At 40.4% G+C, this 25,900-nt stretch overlaps 1 protein-coding gene and 1 pseudogene across 1 annotated transcript; both read right to left on the minus strand.

The window, feature by feature from the left end:
• LOC102173446 (olfactory receptor 8S1-like) lies at positions 1,678-2,689 on the minus strand. Its single transcript, XM_005680129.2, has 2 exons — positions 1,928-2,689; positions 1,678-1,848 (listed from the first exon to the last, which is right to left on the minus strand). Exons 1-2 carry the CDS (start codon positions 2,687-2,689, stop codon positions 1,678-1,680), a joined length of 933 nt encoding a protein of 310 aa, XP_005680186.2.
• LOC102173717 lies at positions 11,351-21,083 on the minus strand (annotated as a pseudogene).

Here is a 25,900-nt window from a genome sequence, read left to right on the forward strand (position 1 = left end):
TAACAAAACATTTTATTTTGAATGTAATGAAAAGTTAATGGAACTTTAATAGCAAATGCTTTATTGTAGCTATTACCATCTATCACATTTGCTGTCCACAGAGCAATACCTCATTATTCAGAAATGAATATTGAGCAGCAGTGAAACTGATCTATAATTTCTTGTGATATAATGTGTATACAAATATGAATGAATAGAAAAAACAGATAATTTGAAAATGCATACTTGATGAATTGTATGTCAAGAATGGCCTATTGATATGCATTTAAAATGATTTAAACATAAAATGGTTTTTCTCGGTTGCCTAGTTATCCTTCACATTCTCCAAAAACCAAGTGAAAAACATCTCAAAATACTACAGGTGCTCAAATGTTTTTCTCCTATAAGAAATTTTAAAATATTTTGATAATAGAACTTAAATGAGTGTATTACTATAGAAATGTATCATTAAGGACATTTAGGAATATTCAGTTTTAGTGAGTTATTTTTCAACTGCTAACCTAAGGACTCTGATGCTGGGAGGGATTGAGGGCAGGAGGAGAAGGGGATGACAGAGGATGAGATGGCTGGATGGCATCACTAACTCGATGGAAGTGACTCTGAGTGAACGCCAGGAGTTGGTGATGGACAGGGAGGCCTGGCGTGCTGCGATTCATGGGGTCGCAAAGAGTCAGACACGACTGAGCGACTGAACTGAACTGAACTGAACTGAACCTAAGGAAATGCAAGATTCCTTCAGGGAATAAAAATGTTTCTCTGAGCACTTAGATCAGAAGAGGTATCAAGGATTAGAAAGGATCCACAAAGGAAAGGAAGAAGCCACTGACCATGGCTTCTGTCCAGAACCTAACTTCACATTTGCAATTCTGTCCAGAACCTAACTTCTGTATGCTTATTTTAGAAACAGAAGTACTTTGTCCCGGTACTTGTGTTTTTTTCCTTGTGTTTTTCAGGCAGTATGCCTCTACCTGTAGCTGCGGGCCCTATTTAAATCCAGAAAATGGTGGATAGCTTTGTTATGCTACTCTAGGACAGAGGAGTCTGGCGGGCTACAGTCCATGGGTTACAAAGAGTCAGACTTGACTGAAGCAACTGAGCACACACACACACACACACACACCCCTACACACGGAGTGGAATTCTCCACAGGCCTAGTTCCCAACTTAAGCTCCCTGTAAGAGAAAATATCTGGGATAGCTTTAGCCGCATTATGATGACTCACTCATTTATCTCCCTGTAACTTTAACCTGAACTCATTATCCAATGGCCCTATGAATTTATGACCTTTGTCCTTCAAAGATTCAGGAAATTTTCTGCTTAGGAAAACTATAGCTTTCAGTGCCTTTTACAAACTCAGCTACAAATTCTGGTATCTAATTTACACCAAACTCACCTTAATATGCATATATGAGAACAAGTAGGAAATATTGATGAATATGTTCTAAGCAAATTTTTACAGTGTCACATGAATATTTAATCAATGTTTTGCCTCTGAGAAGACTGAACTGAATGATCCACTGTATAATAGATCTATATTATTTTTTCTTTAGTCCTTTCTGACTAATTTTTCCAAATTTGACATTATGAGCAGTCAGAAAATTCCTGATGTCAGTGATGCGATATCTTGCTTTATGTATTTCTCTTACAATTACTTGTCATTATCTCTTTATTCTGCCTTCAAAAACATTGTAAATACTTTCCCAGTGTTCTTTGCAGAGCTGCTTTCACCTCCTTGTTCCTTAGGCTGTAGATGAGGGGATTCAGCATGGGAATGACTACGCTGTACAGCACGGAGAAGACCAGCTCCAGAGAGCATCCTGAGGTTGGCGTGAAATAATGGAGAAAACCGTTACTTTTGAATAATGTTCAAAATAATAACCGTTATCATTATTTGGTTATTATTAATAATAATAATAACCATTATTATTGAACCAGAGAACAAGATTACTGTGGTGAGGCGGGAGGAGCACATAGAAAAAGCTTTGCTTCTGCCAGAGGTGGAGGTGATGCTCAAGATGGTGAAGACTATGCAGGCGCAAGAGAAGAAGATTGAGAGGGAAGTTACAAGGCCATGCGGGATGAGGGACCAGAGCATGGCAATGAGGTTGGTGGAAGCATCTGAGCAAGAGAGAAGGAAGAGCGAGGGCAGTTCACAACTATAGTGTGGAATGATATGGGTATCGCAGAAGCCCATTTTCGTTGCCAGAGGGGCACTGATGAGTGTGTTCAGAATGCCCAGGCTCCATGAACCCCACACAAGCAGTGCATACCACTGTTCACTCATCACCTGGCCGTAGAGTAGTGGTTGGCAGATGGCGACACAGCGGCCATAGGCCATGACTGAGAGTAGAGAGGCTTCAGTCCCTGCAGTGATAAACACAAAGAAAGCCTGAGCCAGACAGCTCTCTACGGAGATGGTTTTCCTTTTAGAAAGGAGGTTTTCCAACATCTTCGGCACAGTAACAGAGGAGAAACAGAGGTCTAAGAAGGAGAGGTGACTCAGGAAGTAGTACATGGGGGTGTGAAGGTGAGAATCAGCCCTGATTACCCGCCTCATTGTCATGTTTCCTGTCAAGGTCAGGAGGTAAACCAGCAGGAACAGCACGAAGAGCAGAGCCTGGGTATGGGGATCACTAGAGAGCCCGAGGAGGATAGATTCCATCATGGTGCTGTGGTTTCCCAAGGCCATTTACAGAGACTTGTCCCTACATATGATAAAGAAAAGCATGACAGTGAACTTTCTACTATCCTCCTCCAAGCAGTTTTCATACTGCACTGATTGTCTTTTAATATCACAAGCATTCAGGAAATATGACTTCACCTTGGGTCAAGTTTTGTGTCAGTCTAATGGAACATAGAGAATAAGATTCATTGCTAATTTTTTAAAAGGTAGTAGTTCAAAAAAGAATATAAAAATAAAGGTAAATAATTGAAACAGAGTGTGATTAACTGCAATGGGAACTCTGTGATTTAGAGAAAAGTCAGTGATATTATCTAATTTAAGGTAATGGAGCAAAATTGTTAAGGATAAGTATCGTTTCTCTATGGAGGCATGGAATGGAAGCACATTTACACTGAGGTATCTGTGTAGACCTTCAAGGTCTACAAGACCTAGAATTGACACCCCCAAAAGATGTTCTTTTCATCATAGGAGACTGGAATGCAAAAGTAGGAAGTGGAGTTTGGCCTTGGAGTACAAAATGGAGCAGGGCATATGCTAACAGAGTTTTGCCAAGAGAACACACTGGTCATGGCAAACATCCACTTCTAACAATACAAGAGTTGACTCTACACATGAAAATCACTGGATGCTCAATACCAAAATCAGATTGACTGCATTCTTTGCAGCTGAAATTGGAGAAGCTCTATACAATCAGAAAAATAAGACTGGAAGCTGACTGTAGTTCAGATCACAAAATCCTTCTTGTAAAATTCAGACTTATATTGAAGAAAGTAGGCAAAAACACTCAATCATTCAGGTATGACCTGAATCAGATCCTTAATGATTATACAGTGTATGTGACAAACATTCAAGGGATTAGATCTGATAGACAGTGCCTGAAGAACTGTGGACGGAGGTTCATAACATTGAACAGGAGGTAGTGATCAAAACCATTCCCAAGAAAAAGAAATGCAAAAAGGCAAAGTGGTTGTCTGAGGAGGCCTTACAAATAGCTGAGAAAGAGGAGAAGTGAAAGGCAAAGGAGAAAAGGAAAGATGAAACCATCTGAACGCAGAGTTCATAAAATAGCAAGGAGAGATTAGAAAGCCTTCCTAGGTGAACAATGCAAAGAAATAGAGGAAAACAATAGAATGGGAAAGACTGGAGATCTCTTCAAGAAAATTAGAGGTACCAAGGGAACATTTCATGCAAAAATGGGCACAATGAAGGATAGAAATGGTATGAACCTAACAGAGGCAGGAGATATTAAGAGATGGCAAGAATACATTGAAGAGTTACCCCAAAAAGATCTTAATGACTTGGATAACATGATGGTGTGATTACTCACTTAGAGCCAGACATCCTGGAATGTGAAGTCAAGTAGGTCTTAGGAAGCATCACTATGAACAAAGCTAGTGGAGGTGATGGAATTTTAGTTGAGCTATTTCAAATCCTAAAAGATGATGCTGCGAAAGTGCTGCACTCAATATGCCAGCAAATTTGGAAAACTCAGCAGTGGCCACAGGACTGGAAAAGGTCAGTTTTCATTCCAGTCCCAAAGAAGGGCAATGCCAAAGAATGCTCAAACTACTGCACAATTGCACTCATTTTACAAGTTAGAAAAATAATGCCCAAAATTGTCCAAGTTAGGCTTCAACAGTATGTGAACCAAGAACTCTCAGATGTTCAAGCTGGATTTAGAAAAGGCAAAGGAACCAGAGCTAAATTTGCCAACATCTGTTGGATCAAAGAGAAAGCAAGATAATTCCAGAAAAACATCTACTTCTGCTTCATTGACTCGGGTAAAGCCTTTGACTGTGTGGGTCACAACAAACTGGAAAATTTTTTTCTTCTCTTTTTTTGTTTTTATTTATTTATTTTTTGCAGTTATTTATTTATTATTTTACTTTACAGTGCTATATTGGTTTTGCCATACATTAACATGAATCTGCCACAGGTTACACGTGTTCCCATCCTGAACCCCTTCTACTCCCTCCCCATGACCATCTCTTCTGGTCATCCCAGTGCACCAGAAAAGAATAAACTAGATCACTTCTATCACGTACACAAAAATAAACTCAAATGGATAAAGATCTAAATGTAGCCAGAACTATAATCTAGAGACATAGGCACACTCTCAGACATAATCACACAGGATCCTCTATGATCCACCTCCCAGATTCTGGAAATAAAAGAAAAAAAAAATGGATCTAATTAAATAAAAGTTCTGACAAAAAAAATATAAGAAGGGAAAACAGCTCTGAATAGAAAAAAAAATGAAACAACTGAAAAATAATCTCAAAAATATACAAGCAATTCTGACTCAATCAGAAAAATAAACACCAATCAAAAAGCAAAGAATAAATAGACATTTCCAAAGAAGACATACGGATGGTAACAACACATGAAAAGATGTCAACATCAATTATAGAGAAATGCAAATCAAAACCACAATGAGTACCACTTCACACCATCAGAATTCGATCCAAATCTGCAACATAAATGCTAGAGGTGTGAAAGACCTCCTACACTGGTAATGCAAACTAGTACAGCCTATGGAGAACAGTGTGGAGATTCCTTAAAAATAGCAATAGAATTACCTTATGACCCAGCAATCCCACTTCTGGGCATACACACGAGGAAACCAGAATTGAAAGAGACACATGTACCCCAATGTTCATCACAGCACTGTTTACAATAGCCAGACATGGAAACAACCTAGATGTCCATCAGCAGATGAATGGATAAGAAAGCTGTGTACATATACACAATGGAGTATTACTCAGCGTTAAAAAGAATTCATTTGAATTAGTTCTGATGAGATGGGTGAAACTGGAGCCAATTATACAGAGTGAAGTAAGCCAGAAAGAAAACACCAATACAGTGTACTAACACATATATATGGAATTTAGGAAGATGCAATGACGACCCTGTATGCAAGACAGGAAAAAGACACAGATGTGTATACCAGACTTTGGACTCAGAGGAGAGGGAGAGGGTGGGATGATTTGGGAGAATGGGAATTATAACATTTATACTGTCATGTAAGAATTGAATCGCAGTCCATGTCTGACATAGGGTGCAGCGTGCTTGGGCTGGTGCATGGGATGACCAGAGAGATGTTGTGGGGAGGGAGGTGGGAGGGGGGTTCATGTTTGGGAACGCATGTAAGAATTAAAGATTTTAAAATTAAAAAAAAATAAAAAATTAAAAAAAAAAAGATTTCTGGGAGAAATATCAGCAAGCTCAGATATGCAGATGACACTACCCTTAAGGCAGAAAGTGAAGAAGACCTAAAGAGCCTCTTGATGAAGGTGAAAGAGGAGAGTGAAAAACCTGGCTTAAAAGTACTGCATTCTAGATGCTTGCAGTAACACAACGTTCAAAAAACTAAGAATGTGGCATCTGGTCCCATCACTTCATGACAAATATATGGGGAAACAATGGAAATAGTGAGAGACTTTAATTTCTTGGGCTCCAAAATCACTGCAGATGGTGACTGCAGCCATGAAATTAAAGACGCTTGCTCCTTGGAAAAAAAGCTATGAGAAACAGCATATTAAAAAGCAGAGACATTACTTTGCCAACACAAGTCTGTCTAGTCAAAACTATGGTTTTTCCAATAGTCATGTATGGATGTTGGACCATAAAGAAGGCTGAGTGCTGCAGAATTGATGCTTTTGAACTGTGGTGTTGGAGAAGATTCTTGAGAGTCCCTTTGACTTCAGAGAGATCAAATCAGTCAATCCTAAAGGAGATTAGTACTGAATAGTCATTGGAAGGACTGATCCTGAAGCTGAAGTTTCAATACTTTAACCAACTGATGTGAAGAGAGGACTAATTAGGAAAGACCCTGACGCTGGGAAAGATTGAAGGCAGGAGGAGAAGGGGGTGACAGAGGATGAGATGGTTGGACGGCCTCACTGATTCAATGGACATGACTTTGAGCAAGCTCTGGGAGATGGTGAAGGACAGGGAAGCCTGACATGCTGCAGTCCATGCAGTTGAAAAGAGTCGGACACCACTGAACAACTGAACAGCAACAACGAAGCTGTGTACCAGGAGGTTTAGGGTTGGGAAGCAGCAGGTATGTTTGGTAAAACATGGACATTTCTTAATTGCTAGAGCTCAGAATATGGGTAAAAAAACCTAGTACAATGACGAAAGATATAGGCTCTTGCATTAGACTAGGATCAAATCCCAGCTCCACCCTGTGCATGACACATAATTTTCCTAGACTTGTTTCCTTGCTGAAAATTGGGGTAACAATAGACTACTCTGTTAGAGTTGTTGTAAGAGTTAAGTGTGATAACACATAAAGTGCATTAAAAACTCCATACGGTATTAGTCAATGTAATAATCATTATTATTTGTGATTATAATTTAGCCTACAAAAATAATATCCTCATAGGATGATCCCCTTATCAGAGTTAAAGCTGGTCTTTCCACTTTTGATCCTCTTCCTTATCAAAGGGCGTGTGGTAAAGTCATTTTAAAATCATTAAATGTAGCTGTTCTCCTTTTCCCATCTCCCAGCTGGAAGACAGTCTGGCATTTGGAATCACACTGATGTGTCCAAGTATCAGATAACTTGAAGTTACTGAGGACAGCATTGTTCAGGAGGAAAGGGCAGCCAGACTCAAGAAATGACAAGGAAAATAGAACATGGACCCTTGGCTCCTGTCCTAAAATTACTTTCTGGGGTGGATGTGTTTTCCATGAAGTGTCAGGCCTCCATTCGAGTAAGGAAGAAGTAATTTAAAGGAGTATTGTGCCAGGGTCCATGGCGTGGACCACTCACTTGGGCACAGTAGTAAAGTAGGGACCCAAGTGGGCTTCCTTGGTGGTTCAGTGGTAAAGCATCTGCCTGCAATGTAGGAAATGTTGGTTTGATCCCTGGGTTGGGAAGATCCCCTAGAGAAGGAAATGGCTACCCTTTCTAGTATTCTTGCCTGGGAGATCCCATGGACAGAGGAGCCTGGCAGGCTACTGTCCATGGGATCGCAAAGAGTTGGACATGACTGAGCAGGCACTCAGGGCAGGATCCCATGTTCCTAGAACTTTGAGAGCTTGCCAGGACACCTAAATTATTTTGGAATCACCAACTGTGGCTGTTTCCTGTGCCACAAGAAGAAATCCTTACTAAATACTATTTCTGTGCTCATTCTAAAGCTTCTTTTAAAATTTTTTATTTATTTATTTTTTACCATTTTTTAAAATTGAAGTACAGTTAATTTAGTGCGTTGGTTTGGGGTATATAGTGATTCAGTGATGTTCAGTGATATATACATATATTCAGATTCTTTTCTATTATAGGTTACTATAAGAAATTGAATATGGTTCCCTGTACTATACAGTACATCCAGTAAGGAATTCATCTGCAGTGCAGGATACGTGCGTTCAATTCCTGGGTTGGGAAGATCCCCTGGAAGAGGAAATGACAACCTACTCCAGTATTCTTGTCTGGAAAATTCCATGGCAGAGGACCCTGGTGGGCTTCAGTCTGCAGGGTCGCAAAGGGTCAGACATGATTGAGCACGCATGCACTGGAGTATTAAACAGTAGGTCTTGTTGCTTGTTTTATATATAATAGTGTGTATTCGTTAATTCCCTTAAGAAGGCTTCCTAAGGAAGGAAATAGAGCAAGCAGTCAGTCCTATATATCTCCATTGTGCAGATATTTGGATTTATCCTTTGACTTTCATCCTGATACACTTTTCTCAATATTCCAGTACCAAGACCTTTCTGTATCCCTTGACTTGGTTTCTACTCACTCAGGTCTGATATACAGAAATACTCTATTTGAACACTGGATGTTATCCGTGAGTTCCAGCTTTGGTCTGATGTACTAGAATTGGACCTTTGGGTCACTTGTAGGACTTGTCATAGTGGCTGAGTCTATTTTTCTGTCCCTGGCCATTCTTTTACTGCCCTCTTCCCAATAAACTCATAACCCATCTAAGGGGGACTTTGAGTCCTTACTTTCCAGCTGTTCAGTCATGAACACACCCCAGTCCTCTCCCAGTACCCAAATGTACGTTACCTGTACATCTGCTTCAGAAGATGGTCTGTTCCCCAGTGTGGCTGCAGGGCTTATGTTTGATTCACCTGCTAAGAATGAAAATAACCTGGAGAAAATATTTGCTTTGCATCTGGCTTTATGACTGACATTATAAAATTCTACTGAAAATGTTTTCTTGTATTCTTCATGGTTAAAGTGAAATAATATAGGGCAGTTCTCTCAGATTGTCCGAGACACCATCATCCTGCCACCTCTTCGTTTGCACCTGTTTTTCTAAATGGTTAGTCTCAGCCGTTTATAGAATGCATCAGTCTAATTGATCCTCAGCTGTTCTGAAGTAGTCAGAGTTTGACTCCCAGGCATCAGTTGCCCAGAGGATGGCTGAAGCAGAGCCAGTTATTCCCTGTGGTGAGAACTTGAGGTAAGACTTTGTAGTCAGTAGTGTCAATGGGACTCCCTTAAATGTGGCATTTGGAATCTCTAAGTTGAAGCAATGACCAGAACTAAAAAATGTGAACTCTTGCTAAGGAGTTTCATAGGAAAAGAGGAGGCAGAGGGTATTTAACTATTTTCCTAATAAAAACTATGTTTCAGTTGACACTATGTATATGTGTATGTGGGCCTCCCAAGTGGCACTAGTGGTAAAGAACCAGACTGCCAATGAAGGAGACGTAACAGACATGGTTCAGTTCCTGGGTCAGGAAGGTCCCCTAAAGGAGGGCATGGCAACTCGCTCCAGTATTCTTGCCTGGAGAATGCCAAGGACAGAGGAGCCTGGCGGGCTATGGCCCATAGGGTTGCAAAGAGTCAGACACGGCTGAAGTGACTTAGTACAGGTGCATGCGCGCGCGCGTGTGTGTGTGTGTGTGTGTGTGCTCAGTCATATCTAACTCTTTGCAACCCCATGGACCATAGCCCACCAGGCTCAACTGTTCATGGGATTTTTCAGACAAGAATACTGGAGTATGTTGCCATTTCCCACTCCAAAGTACGTGTGAGCTGAAGATAAAATGAGTAGAAAATTAAGACAAACTTAGAGGAGAAAAACTCAGTAACCAGCCATTTGCTTAAACTATCCAGTAAACTTTTTGTAGTATGATGAATCTATATATCCTCAGACCTTGCAATAGCTGTAGGACAATTTCAAGGCTTAATAATTAAGATTTTATTTCAAGAAGTATTTACTTGTTGAGTGGATTGTGCATTGAGTCATAATAGATTATGATGTGCTGTAATGTTATCATTCAGACCGCAGTGTTTCCTAGTGATTTTCCTTCTCCCTCTGTCAGTTTTGTATATGAGCATAAGAAATAGAGGGCTTCCCAGGTGACTCAGTGGTAAAGAATCTGCCTGCAATGCAGGAGATGCAGGTTCTATCTGTGGGTCAGGAAGATCCCCTTGAGAAGGAAATGGCAACCCACTCCACCCAGTATTCTTGACTGGAAAATCCCATGGACAGAGGAGGCTGGCAGGCTGCAGCCCATGGGGTTTCAGAGTCAGACACATGTGACTGAACACAGAACATTGCACCATTAGCTGCTACAGTGTGCAAAAGGATATCAATTCTCCAAATGTCTCAGCTTATTAAGCAAAAAAAAATTTTTTTTTTAATTGAAAACCATACGGCCGTTGAAGATACTTGGCTCTGGCAGTTCTGTGTATAGGCATGAAAAACCTCATTTCTATCTTTACTATCTCATCTCTTAAATTTGTCCATGATCATCCCCAAATTAGTATTATAATAACCTCTATGTTTTTTACCACTGAAAACATACTAACTTCTCTAGGAATTCTGCTACATGATGTCTGTTGTATTTGCAGGGAAATCAGAAAGCAATGTTCAGGGACCCAAAATAAACCTTGAGATGTTATGCTGATTTTGTGGCAGAAGGTATCAAGGTCAAGGAAAAGTGTAGACAGGAAATGAGAAGTGAGAGATGTACATCTTGAGGTGACATCACATTGGCCCAAATGTGTTGAAGAGAGGAGGTACTTGAGTAGAGGGCCTTGCTATTATCAGCTTGTAGCCAAATGTTGGGAAAGTTCACTCTTTGCTTGGTTCCAATTACATGTTAAGTGGGCTCCATTAGCACTGCCCGCACCCTCTTTTATAGTAATTATTAGTCAGTACCTGAATACAAGAGAACAGTGAACCTCAGTCCTTATTAAGAAGCATTAGAATAGGAGTGCAAGTCTCCTCTAACTCTCTCTGTAATATTCCTGTAAGACTTATGGAAAACATCGAGCAGCTGACTATTGACTATTGAATTTTTAAGTGCTTCTATCCACAACCTTGGCTATGCCAGATATGGGGATAGTTCAGCAGGTTGAAGGTCAACGCTTTGCTTAAAGTGACTTGGTTTTTTTATACCTCATTCTGGAAGGCAGGTCAAATACAGTTCCTCTTCCTGCAAGATGGACTCCATTATTCAATACTGCCTTTCTATAAGGGTACCTGAATTGTGCATCATACTGTCACTGTCACAACCAGATTTAGATATGACCACTTCCAAAAGTAAGTTGATTCATGACATTGATAATATCCTCAATATTATTATCAATATAATAATAATATAAAATTAATATATTAATATATTATTATTATCATCAATATTATTGCTAATAAAATTTCCTCTTTGGAAAAGGAAGCCAAGAGAATTTGGAAATTACCATGTGAAGAAGTAGTCAGGGGTGACTGATTTAGGGCTGAAACAAATCAAATATTTGGGGATATCCCAAGTTGAGGCCTCTAGTAACATTTCATAAATAGTAAGGAATAAATTACTATCTGCATCGGGTCCTAGTAACAAGAAAAAGGACAAAGTCTTGTGGAGCGATAGGTTCTAGTGGATACACAGCACATTTGTGTATCCTGTCATCTCTTATAGAGTTAACTAGGGAAAAAGACTAAATACGAATAAACTGGAACAAAGGATATCTTTGAGGATATTCAAAGGGTAGTAATACAAGCTGCATCTCTGTTACTATACAATATTAATGGACCAATGATTTTATACATGTCTACTATTAACATTCAGGTAGACTGAAGTTATTAGCAAAAGTCTAATTCTGCCACCCAATGGCAGTTAGTGGTGTTTTGAATTAGAAAATTATGCTGTGACTAAGTACAACCCACTTCACACACAGCTCCTAGCATGCTGTTAAGCTCTGATGGAAACAACCCATTTGGCTGAAGGACAACCAATTACCAAGATATGAGTGATTTAAGGAAGACATTCATACAAAGAGAGCGCTGTACAACAATATTCCTTGAAAAAATGCAAATGCTATACTTAGGAATATGCTGAGATGGAGTTGAGTGTACCTTATTTGTTGCTGAAACTCAGCCTCTGTTCACCGGTGGCAAATAGAAACGGAGACAGAATTCTGGGTGAAGTAGGAAAGAGTAGAAAGGGGCTGCAGTGGGCTAATTCCCTGAAGACTGTCTGACCCACCCCGGAGGAGATAGTGAATAGTTTTATAATGTCCAGGGAGCAGGATGTGATCAGCTCGTGGACAGTTCTGGGACTGGTTGGCATTGAGGTGAAGTTTCAAGCAGCATCAGCCTTCTGGTTTCAACAAATCTAGGGTGTATGTTCTTGTGGTCACAGTTTTCATCTGGAGGGGAATCTGCTTTCTGTAAAACAACTTAGGAATGTGTGTCAGGCCTTTCTATCTTTCGGGGAACTGGGTGTTTGGTAATACTATTATGTGGCAGAATTACAGTCTAAATCAGTTCCCTAGTCCAACAACTATTCTTTGTTTCTGTATCTGCACATTTCCCAATCATTAATTCTTGAATCAGCATTTTACTTCAAAAGACAAGGACACAGTGGTTTGGACATGGTTTCATATTCATGAGTAGGTAGCCTCTCTATTGGCAGGATCTGAATCATCCGACTTTTGTGACCCCCTTCTCAATGAAGTGTAATGGTCTGCTTGCTCCACTAGTGGGAGCTCCTGTATTGAAAAATGACATTTCTTGTAGAAGCCTGCTGCTATGTGGCCATGCATGCCTGCTCAGTGGCTATTTTGTCTGACTTTGCAACTCCAAGAACTGTAGCCTGCCAGGCTCCACTGTCCATGGGATTTTCCAGGCAAGAATACTAGAGTGGGTTGCCATTTCCTTCTCCAGCTATGTGCCCAGTGGACAGTAAATCCATTGTTGAAAAGGCAAAAGTATTCTGCACAATGTACTGAACTGAAAGCAGTTCACTAGCAGTACAAAAATAATTTTGCTCTAGAACAAAGTCCTAATTGGTAAAATGGTACATAAAAAGTCAGGTTATAACAGACTTAGGCCATAGCCAGTGACCCAGTGGTCTAGCTAGTAAATGTTTGATGGATGAACAATTAAAGAATGCTGTGAGTAAAGAACAGTTGTGGAAGACTTATGGGATTTTAGAAAGAAAATTAGAGTAGATCACATAGATACTGAGCAAAATAACCTAATTACTGACTCAGAGAACTGGCATACCAAGGTGATGCATTGGTTTACTTTCTGAAGGCAGCCAGTTGGATACATGCTATAAATAGGAATGGAAGTGTCCAAGCCATGCAACAGTGCCTGTTACAAAAACGGACTCTCTGTCACTCACCAAAGTCTCTGCTGCGGACGTTACTAATGCAATATCCCGGATGTTAACAGGAGAAAAACTACTCAAAATTGGCCTAGGAGAGAATCTCCCAAGAACAAAGAGTGACATAATGCTAAAAGGTGGTTGACATAGGGCCACTTCCAATGTTTATGGAAGATTCAAAAAAGATTTCAGTAAGAATAGACATTTCTCCTTGGTACTTTGCTTACTCTTTAACTGAAACAGCAGCTGAAATACTATGAAGGTCCTGGAAACAGGTATTTTAAGGACCTTTTATTTTTCATTTTTATTTTTTTTTAATTTAAAATTTTTACTTTATTTTACTTTACAATACTGTATTGGTTTTGCCATACATTGACATGAATCCACCAGTGACTTAATTGAACAATTAGAATATGAAATTCAGACATTTTAACTAAAGACATGATAGAATCATAAAAGGCTTCCTAACTCAATTAAGTCATTGTGTGTCTGACCTGAAAATGAGGAGTGGTAAATGTGGAGCCTTTTAAAAGAGATTTCTGGACACTGGGCTTTTTAAAAACATTTAATTTTATTTTTAGCAGCTCCAGTGATCCCAGGCCCAGGACTATACCTGTATGTTTGAGCTAAAGAGAATATTGCTTCTCAAATGCTACTATCTCTATTTTTTTGGACCATAAAGAAGGCCGAGCACCAGAGAATTGATGCTTTTGAACTAGAGTGCTGAAGAAGACCCTTGAGAATCCCTTGGACAGCAAGGGGATCAAACAAGCCAATTCTAAAGGAAATCAACACAAAATATTCATTGCAAAGACTGATGCTGAAACTGAAGATCCAATACTTTGGCCACCTGATATGAAGAGGTGACTCTTTGGAAGAGACCCTAATTCTGGAAAAGACTGAGGCCAGGAGGAGAAGAGGGCGACAGGAGATGAAATGGTTGGATGGTCACCAACTCATGGACATGAGTTTGAGCAAACTTGGGGAAATAGTGAAGGACAGGGAAGCCTGGCATGCTGCAGTTCATGGGGTTGCAAAGAGTTGGACCTGACTTACCAACTGAACAACAGCTATTCTTTTGAATTAGACTGCAGATTTTCCAAAAGCACCTCTGGGTAGGTTATTGATATTGCCTCATGTGTACAAACTAGAATTGACTGTGAGTGCCACCCCACTTCAACAATCTCAGATTTACCTCTCCAATTCTAACATCTCTCCCTGGAAAAAGACAAAGGAGAGCCTTTGACCAAGATCTTCTTGCTGCCTTGGTGGTAGTGGTGTGTGTGTGTTCAATCATGTCTGACTCTTCAACCCCAAGGGCTCCTTTGTTTGTGGAATTTTCCAGGCAAGAATACTGAAGTGGGTTGCCATTCCTTTCTCCAGGGAATCTTCCTGACCTAGGGGATGAACCTGTGTCTCTTGCATCTCCTGCATTGGCAGGTATGTTCTTTACCAGCTGAACCACAGGGGTAGCCCCTATTGTTGCCTTACAAGCTTTTTTTTTTTTTTTTTTTAAGAAGAGGTAGCATTTTTTTGTGCCTTTGTCATCAAACTTTCTGTATCTGATATTTAAGATAAAGCAGAATTTGGCTGATAATCTCTTTTAGTCAGTATTTAGTCCATCACATTTAATATACTTAGTGATTTAACTTCCCATCTTACTACTGTCATACCTGTTTGATATCCTTTTTCTCTATTACTTTCTTCTTCTTCTTCTTTTTTTTTTTTACTTTATTTTAATTTACAATACTGTATTGGTTTTGCCATACATTGACATGAATCCACCACGGGTGTACATGTGTTCCCAAACATGAACCCCCCTCCCACCTCCCTCCCCATAACATCTCTCTGGGTCATCACCGTGCACCAGCCCCAAGCATGCTGTATCCTGCATTGGACATAGACTGGCGATTCGATTCTTACATGATAGTATATGTGTTACAATGCCATTCTCCCAAATCATCCCACCCTCTCCCTCTCCCTCTGAGTCCAAAAGTCCGTTATACACATCTGTGTCTTTTTTGCTGTCTTGCATACAGGGTCGTCATTGCCATCTTTCTAAATTCCATATATATGTGTTAGTATACTGTATTGGTGTTTTTCTTTCTGGCTTACTTCATATTACTTTCTTTTGGATTAACCTAACAAGTGGTGCTGGGAAAAGTGGTCAACCACTTGTAAAAGAATGAAACTAGAACACTTTCTAACACTGCACACAAAAATAAACTCAAAATGGATTGAAGATCTAAAAAGTGAAGTCGTGTCTGACTCTTTGCGATCCCATGGACTGTAGTCTACCACGCTTCTCTGTCCATGGGATTTTCCAGGCAAGAGTACTGGATTGGGTTGCCATTTCCTTCTCCAGGGGATCTTCCTGGCCCAGGGATCAAACTCAGGTCTCCTGCATTGCAGGCAGATACTTCACCCTCTGAGCCACCAGGGAAGCCAACTTAAGACCAGAAACTATAAAACTCCTAGAGAAGAACATAGACAAAACACTCTCCAACATAATCACAGCAGGATCCTCTATGACCACCTCCCAGTATTGGAAAACAAAGCAAAAATAAACAAACAGAACCTAATTAAACTTAAAAGCTTTTGCATAACAAAGGAAACTATAAGCAAGGTGAAAAGACAGCCTTCGGAATGGAAGAAAATAATAGCAAATGAAGCAACTGACAAACAACTAATCTCAAAAATATACAAGCAAGTCCTGCAGCTCAATTCCAGAAAAATAAATGACCCAATCAAAAAATGGGCCAAAGAACTAAATAGACATTTCTCCAAAGAAGACATACAGATGGCTAACAAACACATGAAAAGATGCTCAACATCACTCATTATCAGAGAAATGCAAATCCAAACCACAATGAGATACCATTTCACACCAGTCAGAATGGCTGTGATCCAAAAGTCTACAAGCAATAAACGCTGGAGAGGGTGTGGAGAAAAGGGAACCCTCTTACAGTGTTGGGAATGCAAACTAGTACAGCCACTATGGAGAGCAGTGTGGCGATTCCTTAAAAAACTGGAAATAGAACTGCCTTATGACCTAGCAATCCCACTGCTGGGCATACACACCGAGGAAACCAGAATTGAAAGAGACACATGTACCCCAATGTTCATTGCAGCACTGTTTATAATAGCCAGGACATGGAAGCAAGCTAAATGTCCATCAGCAGATGAATGGATAAGAAAGCGGTGGTACATATACACAATGGAGTATTACTCAGCCATGAAAAAGAACACATTTGAATCAGTTCTAATGAGGTGGATGAAACTGGAGCCTATTATAGAATGAAATAAGCCATAAAGAAAACACCAGTACAGTATATTAATGCATATATATGGAATTTAAGAAAGATGGTAACGATAATCCTGTATGCAAGACAGCAAAAGAGACACCAATGTATAGGACAGTCTTTTGGACTCTGTGGAAGAGGGAGAGGGTGGGATGATTTGGGAGAATGGCACTGAAACATGTATAATATCATATATGAAACGAATCACCAGTCCAGGTTTGATGCATGATACTGGATGCTTGGGGCTGGTGCACTGAGATGACCCAGAGGGATAGTACAGGGAGGGAGGAGGGAGAGGGGTTCAGGATGGGGAATACGTGTATACCTGTGGTGGATTCCTGTTGATGTATGCCAAAACCAAGACAATATTGTAAAGTAACTAACTTCCAATTAAAATAAATAAATTTCTTTAAAAAAGAAAAAAGAAAAAATCTTTTCTTTCCATTAAGAGACAAAATTTTACCCTTGTTTTAGTTGTTACCCTGGATATTAGCATATGTTGATGTTGTTTCACTAAATCATGTCCGACTCTTTGTGATTCCATGGACTGTAGCCCACCAGGTTCCTCTGTCCAAGGGATTTCCCAGGCAAGAATATTGGAGTGGGTTTCCATTTCCTTCTCCAGGGGATATTTCTGACCCAAGGATAAAACCTGTGTCTCCTGCTTGCCAGGCATATTCTTTACTACTGAGCCACCTAGGAAGTCCCATATTGGCATATGCATCCTGTAAATGAGTACTTTATAGTATTTTTGGGACAATATAAAGATCTCAGCATAGTTTTAAACTTTCGTCCCTCTCCAGCCTTTTGTAAAGTTATTATCATGTATTTTGATTATGTGTGTATGTATGTATATATATGTACATGTGTGTATAATACCTCAAGACATTGTTATTATGAGATTAATAGCCATTTAAATTTACCTACATGTTCAAACTTTCAGCTGCTCTAAATTCATTCCTCTATTTCAAAACGTTTCCATTTAGGAACTTATTCCTTCTGTATAAATACTTTCAGTTATTTCTGTTGGGAAAGTATACTGGTGCCAAATGTCTTCAGCTATTTCTTGTGTGAAAATATTTCCCTTTCATATTTTTTGTTTTGCAAAGGTAAATTTTAAACAGTTATTTTTATTCCTATCTCAGACTTGGCCAGAGCAAAGTATTGCAAGCAACTGATTACTGAGGTCAAACAATAGGTAACTAACATATTAAGGTTAAGTCATAAAGTTACAAAGTAATTAGAAATTTCTGAAAGAGAATGACTGTTTTTAAAAAATAACTCATTCATTACATAAATAATGTCTAGTATTTCACTGATATTCTGCTGTTCAAAAGGCCTTAACCAAAAAATCCCAAACAAAACACTCAACTCAATATTTTAAGCTCCACTGTGTTAATTAAGCTTGTGTGTATATGTGAGGCCTCTAAAAGAAAAGGGATACAAAATCAGGCAGGGCTGGGGACATCGGCAGTGCTTAGAGCTGCCAGGCAGACTCCAGACAAGGAGACTAAGTAGTCTTTTTCTGGGTTACTCTACTTGAATTATTATACTCTACTTGAATTCAATAGATAATTAGAAAAATGAAAAACTAATTAACATGATAAGGAGATTACTGCATTTTTTGGACTGCGCGTCATATTTGCATTTAGCAAATTCAAAGAGCCATAACAAAAACAGCTTCCACCATCTATCCTCTATAGATGGATAGTTGTTATATTCAAAACTGTAGCAATTATCCATCCAGCTTTTTATGTTTGTAGGATAACAATACAGAACTGATGAGCTACAAATGATACTGCTGATATCATAAAAATGCTAGCTTTCTAAATTCATGTTTATAAGCATTCATTGCTTCCAGTATAGGCTTAAGTGATTCAAGGCAATTTTATTACAGCATCGTGTCCTTATTTCATTCTAAAATAATAGATTGCATAAAGAGTAACAACTGTTATTTTTGCTTGCAACCTGTGAAATTGAGTTATTTTGCTGATGTGAAGTAATAAAACTCACTTAAGGACCATCCCACTTTCTGAAAATGCTAAACACCCACTTCTTAAATGCAAAGTTACAGTCCCATCTCAGACTTGGCCAGGGCAAAATATTGCAAGCAACTGATGACTGAGGTCAAACAACAGGTAACTAACATATTGAGAACAAGCTATGGAGCAAGGGAGCATGACTAGATGAAAAGAGTCTTTTTATTTAAAGGTATGATATCCCAAACAGCCCTCTGGCACAGTTAATTTCTGTAATACTTTCACACTCTTCAACCTGTCTATGATATTCTAAACCTTAATTTCTTTCTTAAAGGGCTGATTTGGTTTGACTTGTTGAGAATAATGTCTGTAACAGAAAAAGATATCTGTGGTTATAGAACTTACAACAGTTTAGCAGAAGTTTTAGATAAATAGGGTAGTGAAGAAGTTAACCAGCTTCATTGTATATCCCAAAGACATTCTCAATGGCACTGACATAGGCAGCCAATCCTGGGTTATCCTTTGTGGCTGTGGGCATGATTTGCCTGGCAGAAAATTCTATAGTGTAAGCTAAACCAAACTACACAATATCTTTCTTGGATGTACCTGGTACTCTGTTTTAGAATCTGCTGTGGGTACAATGGGACTATTTCCACCACACCCTCCAAATCTTCTTTCTAAATTCTCTTGAAAAAACGTGAGCAAGTGGTGGTTAGAATCTGTCATATTTGAAGGTCAAATGGCCATAGCTGACTATATTCCTCAGCCACTCCCTTAGCATTCAAGTGTGTGTATGTGTGTCAGTTGCTCAGTTGTGTCCAACCTTTGAGACCCCATGGACTGTAGCCTGCCAGGCTCCTCTGTCCATGGGATTCTCCAGGCAAGAATACTAGAGTGGGTTGTCATTCCCTTCTCCAGGGGATCTTCCCAACCCAGGGATTGAACCCAGGTCTCTTGCATTGCAGAAAGATTCTTTACCATCTGAGCCACCAGGGAAGCCCAAGAATACTGGAGTGGGTTGCCATTCTCTTCTCCAGGGGATCTTCCCAACCCAGGGATCGAACCTTGGTCTCCTGCATTGTGGGCTGATTCTTTACTGTCTGAGTCACCAGGGAAGCCCTTAGCATTCAAGTAGAGATCAGAAATAACCATACTGTTCTTCCTCAGAAAAACCTAAGGTTCTGGAGTTATTGACCCACTGGCAGCTTCAGCAATGATCCTTGCTTTCAGTGCGCTGGATTTGGTCAACTGCTTCTCATTGGCTGCAGGGACTGGTATGTCACAGACTGCTTCCAAGATGCTTCCTTCCAAGGGTTTTGCTTTAGGGAAGTCCAGAATTGATTCATGCTGCAATTTGAAGTCTTCTAGTTCCTTTGGGTCAGTGCCATCTGAATTTCATATGCTCCCATCGACTTCACCACCATCAACACATTTAGCATCAATATGATGTAAATATGCCATACAGTATAGGCCCACATTGCCGAATCTCCAAACCCCAGTGTATTCGTAAAATGCTTGTGTAAGAAACTTCATTGAGGAAATTTTCAATCCCATGGCAAACACCATGACCAGTGGCAGGGATACCTCTGTGGATGCCACTCTGACTGATGGATTTACCAGTAATAGCAGGCATGTGCATTAATATCTCAGTGCCCATCGGTGCTGGCACAGGTATCAGCAATCCAGGACATTTTCTCACTCACCTGTGGCCCTGACTGGGGAAGGCACATCAATGCCAGGACCAATAAAGCTCTGTTTTTCCAGCTCCATGGTGAACCTCCTTGTGATATTTTCCACTGTATTATCAGTATGGTTCCTGGGACTGAGCTTAACATCAGCTTTAGCGCCGCCAAATGGCACATCAACATAGCACATTTATACATCATCAGGCAAACCAAAGCTTTTACTTTATCTACACTCGCATCTTCTCACTAACCAATACTTACTTTGAAGGGTGTGCAATGCTAAGCTCTGCTGGACCCAGTAGCCCTCAGTGACCTCCCAGGAACCGCACTGGCACAGGATGGGGATGGACCAGATATGCACTTGCTTGCGGGGTTTGATGATTCTCAGGATGCCATGCACGGCTTCTGCTCCTCACTCTCCCAGGTCTCGAGGACTTCCACCAGCTTGTCCTCCATTATGCTAGCGCCATGGCCGAAGGAGCCAGCTTGAAGAAACCAGCTCTAAGTTTCATCACGGTTGCCATGGTGCCGCCAGGTGGGTGGAACCGGCCCGCGTGGTTGGACGGAGGCCAAGGGCCGAAGCACCGGTGAGTGCTGCGGAGCGGCCACGAGGAGAGGTGTGCTTGCATTGGCCCTGGGGTAGGCTGCCTTCTAAGCTCGAACCTTTTTCACAGTCCTCTCCCTTCTTGCCACCGGCCACCTGATCTGGAGAAGCCGAATCCGTCTGTTGGTGCCAAACCACACGGTAAACAGTGGTGTGGAACCAGGCATCCAGCACGCAGGGCGTGGGCCTCCTCTCTCCTCGCCTCGCCAGGGCTTTATGAGGTATGTTTTCTTTCCCTTTGAAGTACATTTTGATCATAGAGCGCGTTTGCATTTATTTTCTTTCATGCTTTCTGGAATATTAACCCACAGTCTTTAGGCTTCCGTCATTTCTGTTGGGAAATCAATTTCAGTCTAATGTTGGCTCCTTGGAAGGCAGGCTCACATTTACTTATTTCCCGAGTAAAAGGTACAAATGGAGGCCCTTGGGTCATTTATGAAGTGAGGGAGTCTGTACATGATTGCATAATTCAGCACACACCGTGGAGCTCGATGCTTACTCCTCTGGCCTGGTGTGTGAGCCTCTGTGGAAAGAGGGCCCTGAGACCCAGAAGCGACCTGAGGTTGTTTGGGCAGAGATTTCTGAGGCCCAGCTCTTTGGAGCAGGAGCTGCAGGGTGTGGTGGTTGTGGTTGGCTGTATCCAGTTACCTCTGCAAGACCCTCATCCTGTGAAGAATAACAGGCGGGGAAGGAGGTCAAACAAGTCCTAAAACACAGTTTCAGGCCTGGACCACAGTTGCCCCGTGTCTAAAGGTGGTACCCTTACCAGCCTGGATTCTTAAACTCTATTTAATCAATACAAATTGATGTGAGGTCAGACAAGACATTCAGGCAAGGCTTTACTGGGACTTGCTGCAGCTGGAGGAAGTGAGAAGAAGTAACAGGGGCCCTTGCTCACTCCTTGAGCTGGTGGGGTGACCTAGTCCCTTAAATTGGCTGAGGGTAGGGGCAGACACATGGCTCAGGCCAGTGGGTGACTTAGATGGTCTGCCCACCCCCTTGCTGGTGCTGTTTGCAGGGGTCCTAGGTCATAGCCTGTTTTTGCTACTGACGCCTCAGAAGTAGCGATTGGGTTTTGGTCTCTTTGTATCTTGTTGCTCTTGATTTGCCCCAGTTGCACACGCTTGCAGTTAATTTCAGTCCTTTATGTATTCTGTCACTGGAGATGTTTGTTCAGGTGCAAACACTGCAGCAAAGGTCCCCAGCCTGTCTCTGTACTGTTTAAAGGCAATTTGTCTTTTGTCTCAGGCTGTTTTAAAGTTGTTCTTTGTGTCTTTGTTTTTCAGTATTTTATTATGAATGCCTAGATGTGGTTTCTTTTGTATTGATCTTTCTGGAGATTCATAGTGGTTACTGAACTACTCTTGTCTCTAAACCCACGCTTATGCTTGCGATGTGCAGAATATGGAAAGTATATTTCTTCTTTGCCATACCACTTCTCTTAGGCTGTGGCACTAAAGGCAGACTACTAATTTTCTATTAACATCACCTCCCGTGCCCACCGCAATAGCTGGGGTTCCAGTCTCAGCTTTTTTCAGCACTCCTGGAACTAGTCTCCCCATGCCCTCTCAGACACAGAAGCAGCAAGAAAGCACCCCTTCCCAGCTCCATAAGACACCCCCTACTCTGAGCTCCTGAGATGGCAGCACAGATGGACAGCATCCCCCTTAGGGATCTGAGTCCCAGCTCACAGAGAATCTCCTGCAGGCTTTCAGTTGCTAATAATCCAACCTCTTATCTTTGTTCCTTTAGCCCCAGTTCCTGTGATTACTATCTCTGTATTATGATAATGTTCCATTTTCACTTTTCTAATTTTTCAATTTGTTTAACTACGTTTCCATATTAAATTATATTGCTCTGTCCCATTCTGTCTGTCCTCTCTTTCTATAATTCTAAATATGTTAGATCTTTACTATTTTCCATAAGACTTTGATGATTTTATGCTACATTTATCTCTTAAAAAATCTGTTTCAGTTAGGATATTTTTTGTTGACCCACATTCTAGTTTTATTATCTTCTTCTGTTTCTAATCTGTTTAATTTTGGTTATTATCTTTTTCAGTTCTAGAGTTTACTGTTGGTTATATTTTATAGAATCCAGTCCTCTAGAGACATTCTCCATTTTTTCATATATTTTCTTGAACATATTAATCAAAGTCATTTAAAAAATTCATGTCTGAATAGATAACAAGTGTTGCCAAGGATGTGGAGAAAAAGGAACCCTTGTGCACTGTTGTTGGGAATATAAGTTAGTATAGCCATTATAGAAAACAGTATGGAGGGTCCTCAAAAAAAAGAAAAAAATAGGACTGATGTATGATTCAGCATCCTCCTTCTGGGCATATACTCCTTCTAAGTATATTCCCAAAGGAAGAGAAATAATTAATTGAAGAGATATCTGCATTACTACGTTCACTGCAGTTTATTCACAAGAGCCAAGACATGGAAACAATCTAAGTGTATGCCAGTGGATAAATGGTTAAAGAAAATGTGGTATATCTATACAATGGAATATTATTCGGCCACAAAAAGGAAATCCTACCATTTGTGACAAAAAGGATTGACCTGGAGGGCAGTAAGCTAAGTGAAATAAGTCAAAAAGGGAAAGAAAAATACTGTATAATCTGCTGCTGCTGCCAAGTCGCTTCTGTCGTGTCCGACTCTGTGCGACCCCATAGATGGCAGCCCATCAGGCTCCACCGTTCCTAGGATTCTCCAGGCAAGAACACTGGAGTGGGTTGCCATTTCCTTCTCTAATGCATGAAAGTGAAAAGTGAAAGTGAAGTCGCTCAGTTGTGTCCGACTCTTAGTGACCCCATGGACTGCAGCCCACCAGGCTCCTCCGTCCATGGGATTTTCCAGGCAAGAGTACTGGAGTGGGGTGCCATTGCCTTCTCCGTATATAATCTTACTTATATATAGAATCTAAAAAATCTAAACTCTTAGAAATAGACGATTGGTGGTTGTCAGGGGCTGAAGATTGGGGGAAATGAGTTGCTGGTCGGAGGGTATGAACTTCAAATTATAAAATGAATAAATTCTGGGAATCTAATGTACAGCATGGTGACTAGTTAACATTGTATTACATTCTTTAAATTTTCTAACAGAGTAGGTCTTAAATGTCCTCAGCATATATCCACACAATGGTAATGAATGTGTTAATTAACCTTGCTGTGCTCATTCGCTTGCTCATGTTTGACTCTTTCCAGCACCATAGACTAGCCTGCCAGGCTTTGCTGTCCATGGAATTTTCCAGGCAAGAATAGTGCAGTGTGTTGCCATTTCCTACTCCAGGGATTCTTCCTGACCCAGGGACGGAACCGTTATTGTGGTAATTATTTCACAATATACATGTGTGTCAAATCATCCTGCTGTGTGCTTTATACTCACACAATGTTATTTGTCAATTATATAAAGATACGAAAAAAGGCAAATTTTATTGAACAAACAAATGGATGAATGAATATGAAAAAAATAAAACGCATGTCTAATAACTACTATCTGAGATCTCCAGTGAGTCTGTTCCTATGGTCTTTTTCTTTCTTTCTTTCTTTTTTTTTTTTGACTCATCTAGTCCTGTTTTAAGGAATATCTGACATTTTTAGAAATGAAATTGAGAGTCTGGCTTATGCTGTCTTAGTGCAGGAAAGAATGACTTTTGCTTTGTTCTGTTTCTTGTTCAGTCTTACTCTTATGGTATAGTACTTCCATGACCCTGCATGGTTCTAACTAAAGGAATAATTACCACTCACCCTTCTTGGTGGGTCCTCAGCTCTACAGATAGATCTGCTTGGCTTCTCAGCCCCATAGCTTCTAGTTTCTATTCAGCTCATTATCCTCTTATCATGTGCTGCATGTGGCATAAACGTATCTCCTGGGGAAAACTGATGCAGAATGTCAGGCTCACCTTAAAACATTTTGCTTTTTTGGGGAATCTTGGCCCAATAAATCCTGGCTGCTTTGGTATCCATGAACTTCAAGTTTTGTGTCCATATATCCATAAACTGCCAAAAGCTCCGCTAATGTTCTCAGCCTCTTAGCTGTTAGTTTCTGCTAGGCTTCTCAGTCTCTTGGCCATGTGCCACTTGCAAATAGACAGAGGCCTTGAGGAGACAGTTAATGCAGAATATCCAGCTCATCCCAGTATTCTTCTCTTCCTGTGAGGTCTTATTCTCTGACTCTTGACAGACTTGTTAGACTTTCCAGTACTTTCAAACAAATGCATTTTCCTTTTCATTTATCTTTTTCTAGTTCTCAAGGGGACTGTTGATCAGATAAAGCTGGCCCTGCATGATCAGAAGTAAGGTGTCTACATTCTTTATAACTCAGAAAACATGAGATTTCTAGAATGATGGCTTAACTTTTAAACTAAAGCCTTGACTTCCCCAAAAGTCTCAGTTTGGGCTGTCTTATATTTCTCTATCATTCGGCTCTTAGTTGCTTTTCTCTGGATGATCCACCTTCACCTCTGTGACAATTGGGCAGTGTGAGGTGACTTAAAGAGAAAGTCTAAATCTTTTCATTTTCAAATGTTTGGGTAGGGGAAGGAGAAAGAAAGATGAAAATATCTGGTTTGATAGGGTCTGGCAAACCACACTCTGTCCACCTCTGCACCTTTCTCTTATGCCCAGAAAAATTAAATGCATTGATAGTGTTCCTGTATTCATATCCCAGGTTTCTAAATCTTTCAACAAAGTCCTTTAGGAATATCAGGATAAGTACCAGTCCCTATTTAGGGATGACATTTGAGTGATTGCTTCTATTAATTTCTCTCATAAATATTCAACTCTCTGAGTGTATATAGCTGAGGCTTGTTCAGCAAAAGACAGACAATCCTAAGGCATTTGTTTCAGTGTGCCCAAGTACTACACACTTGGTGCCAAGATAACTGTTGGACTGTGGCTATTCAGATTCTGTATCTTTCTTGCATACTTGTGATATTTTAAATATTTTCTGTTAACAATAAAAACACATTTGCAACTTCCTATTTCTGGTTTGAAAAAACTTACCAGACACAAGTTCGTGTGCTGGATCCATAGTGAGGCCAAGCAAACTGAAATATTGGAG

This window comes from Capra hircus, chromosome 5 (genome assembly GCF_001704415.2).
Source record: "Capra hircus breed San Clemente chromosome 5, ASM170441v1, whole genome shotgun sequence".
Taxonomy (NCBI): Eukaryota; Metazoa; Chordata; class Mammalia; order Artiodactyla; family Bovidae; genus Capra; species Capra hircus.

Coding starts and splice junctions, on each gene's coding strand:
- LOC102173446 (XM_005680129.2), bottom strand. CDS start 2,689: ATGGCCTTGGGAAACCACAGCACCATGATGGAATCTATCCTCCTCGGG. Junction 1,849..1,927: donor TAATCTTGTTCTCTGGTTCA/ATAATAATGGTT, acceptor TTCAAAAGTAAC/GGTTTTCTCCATTATTTCAC.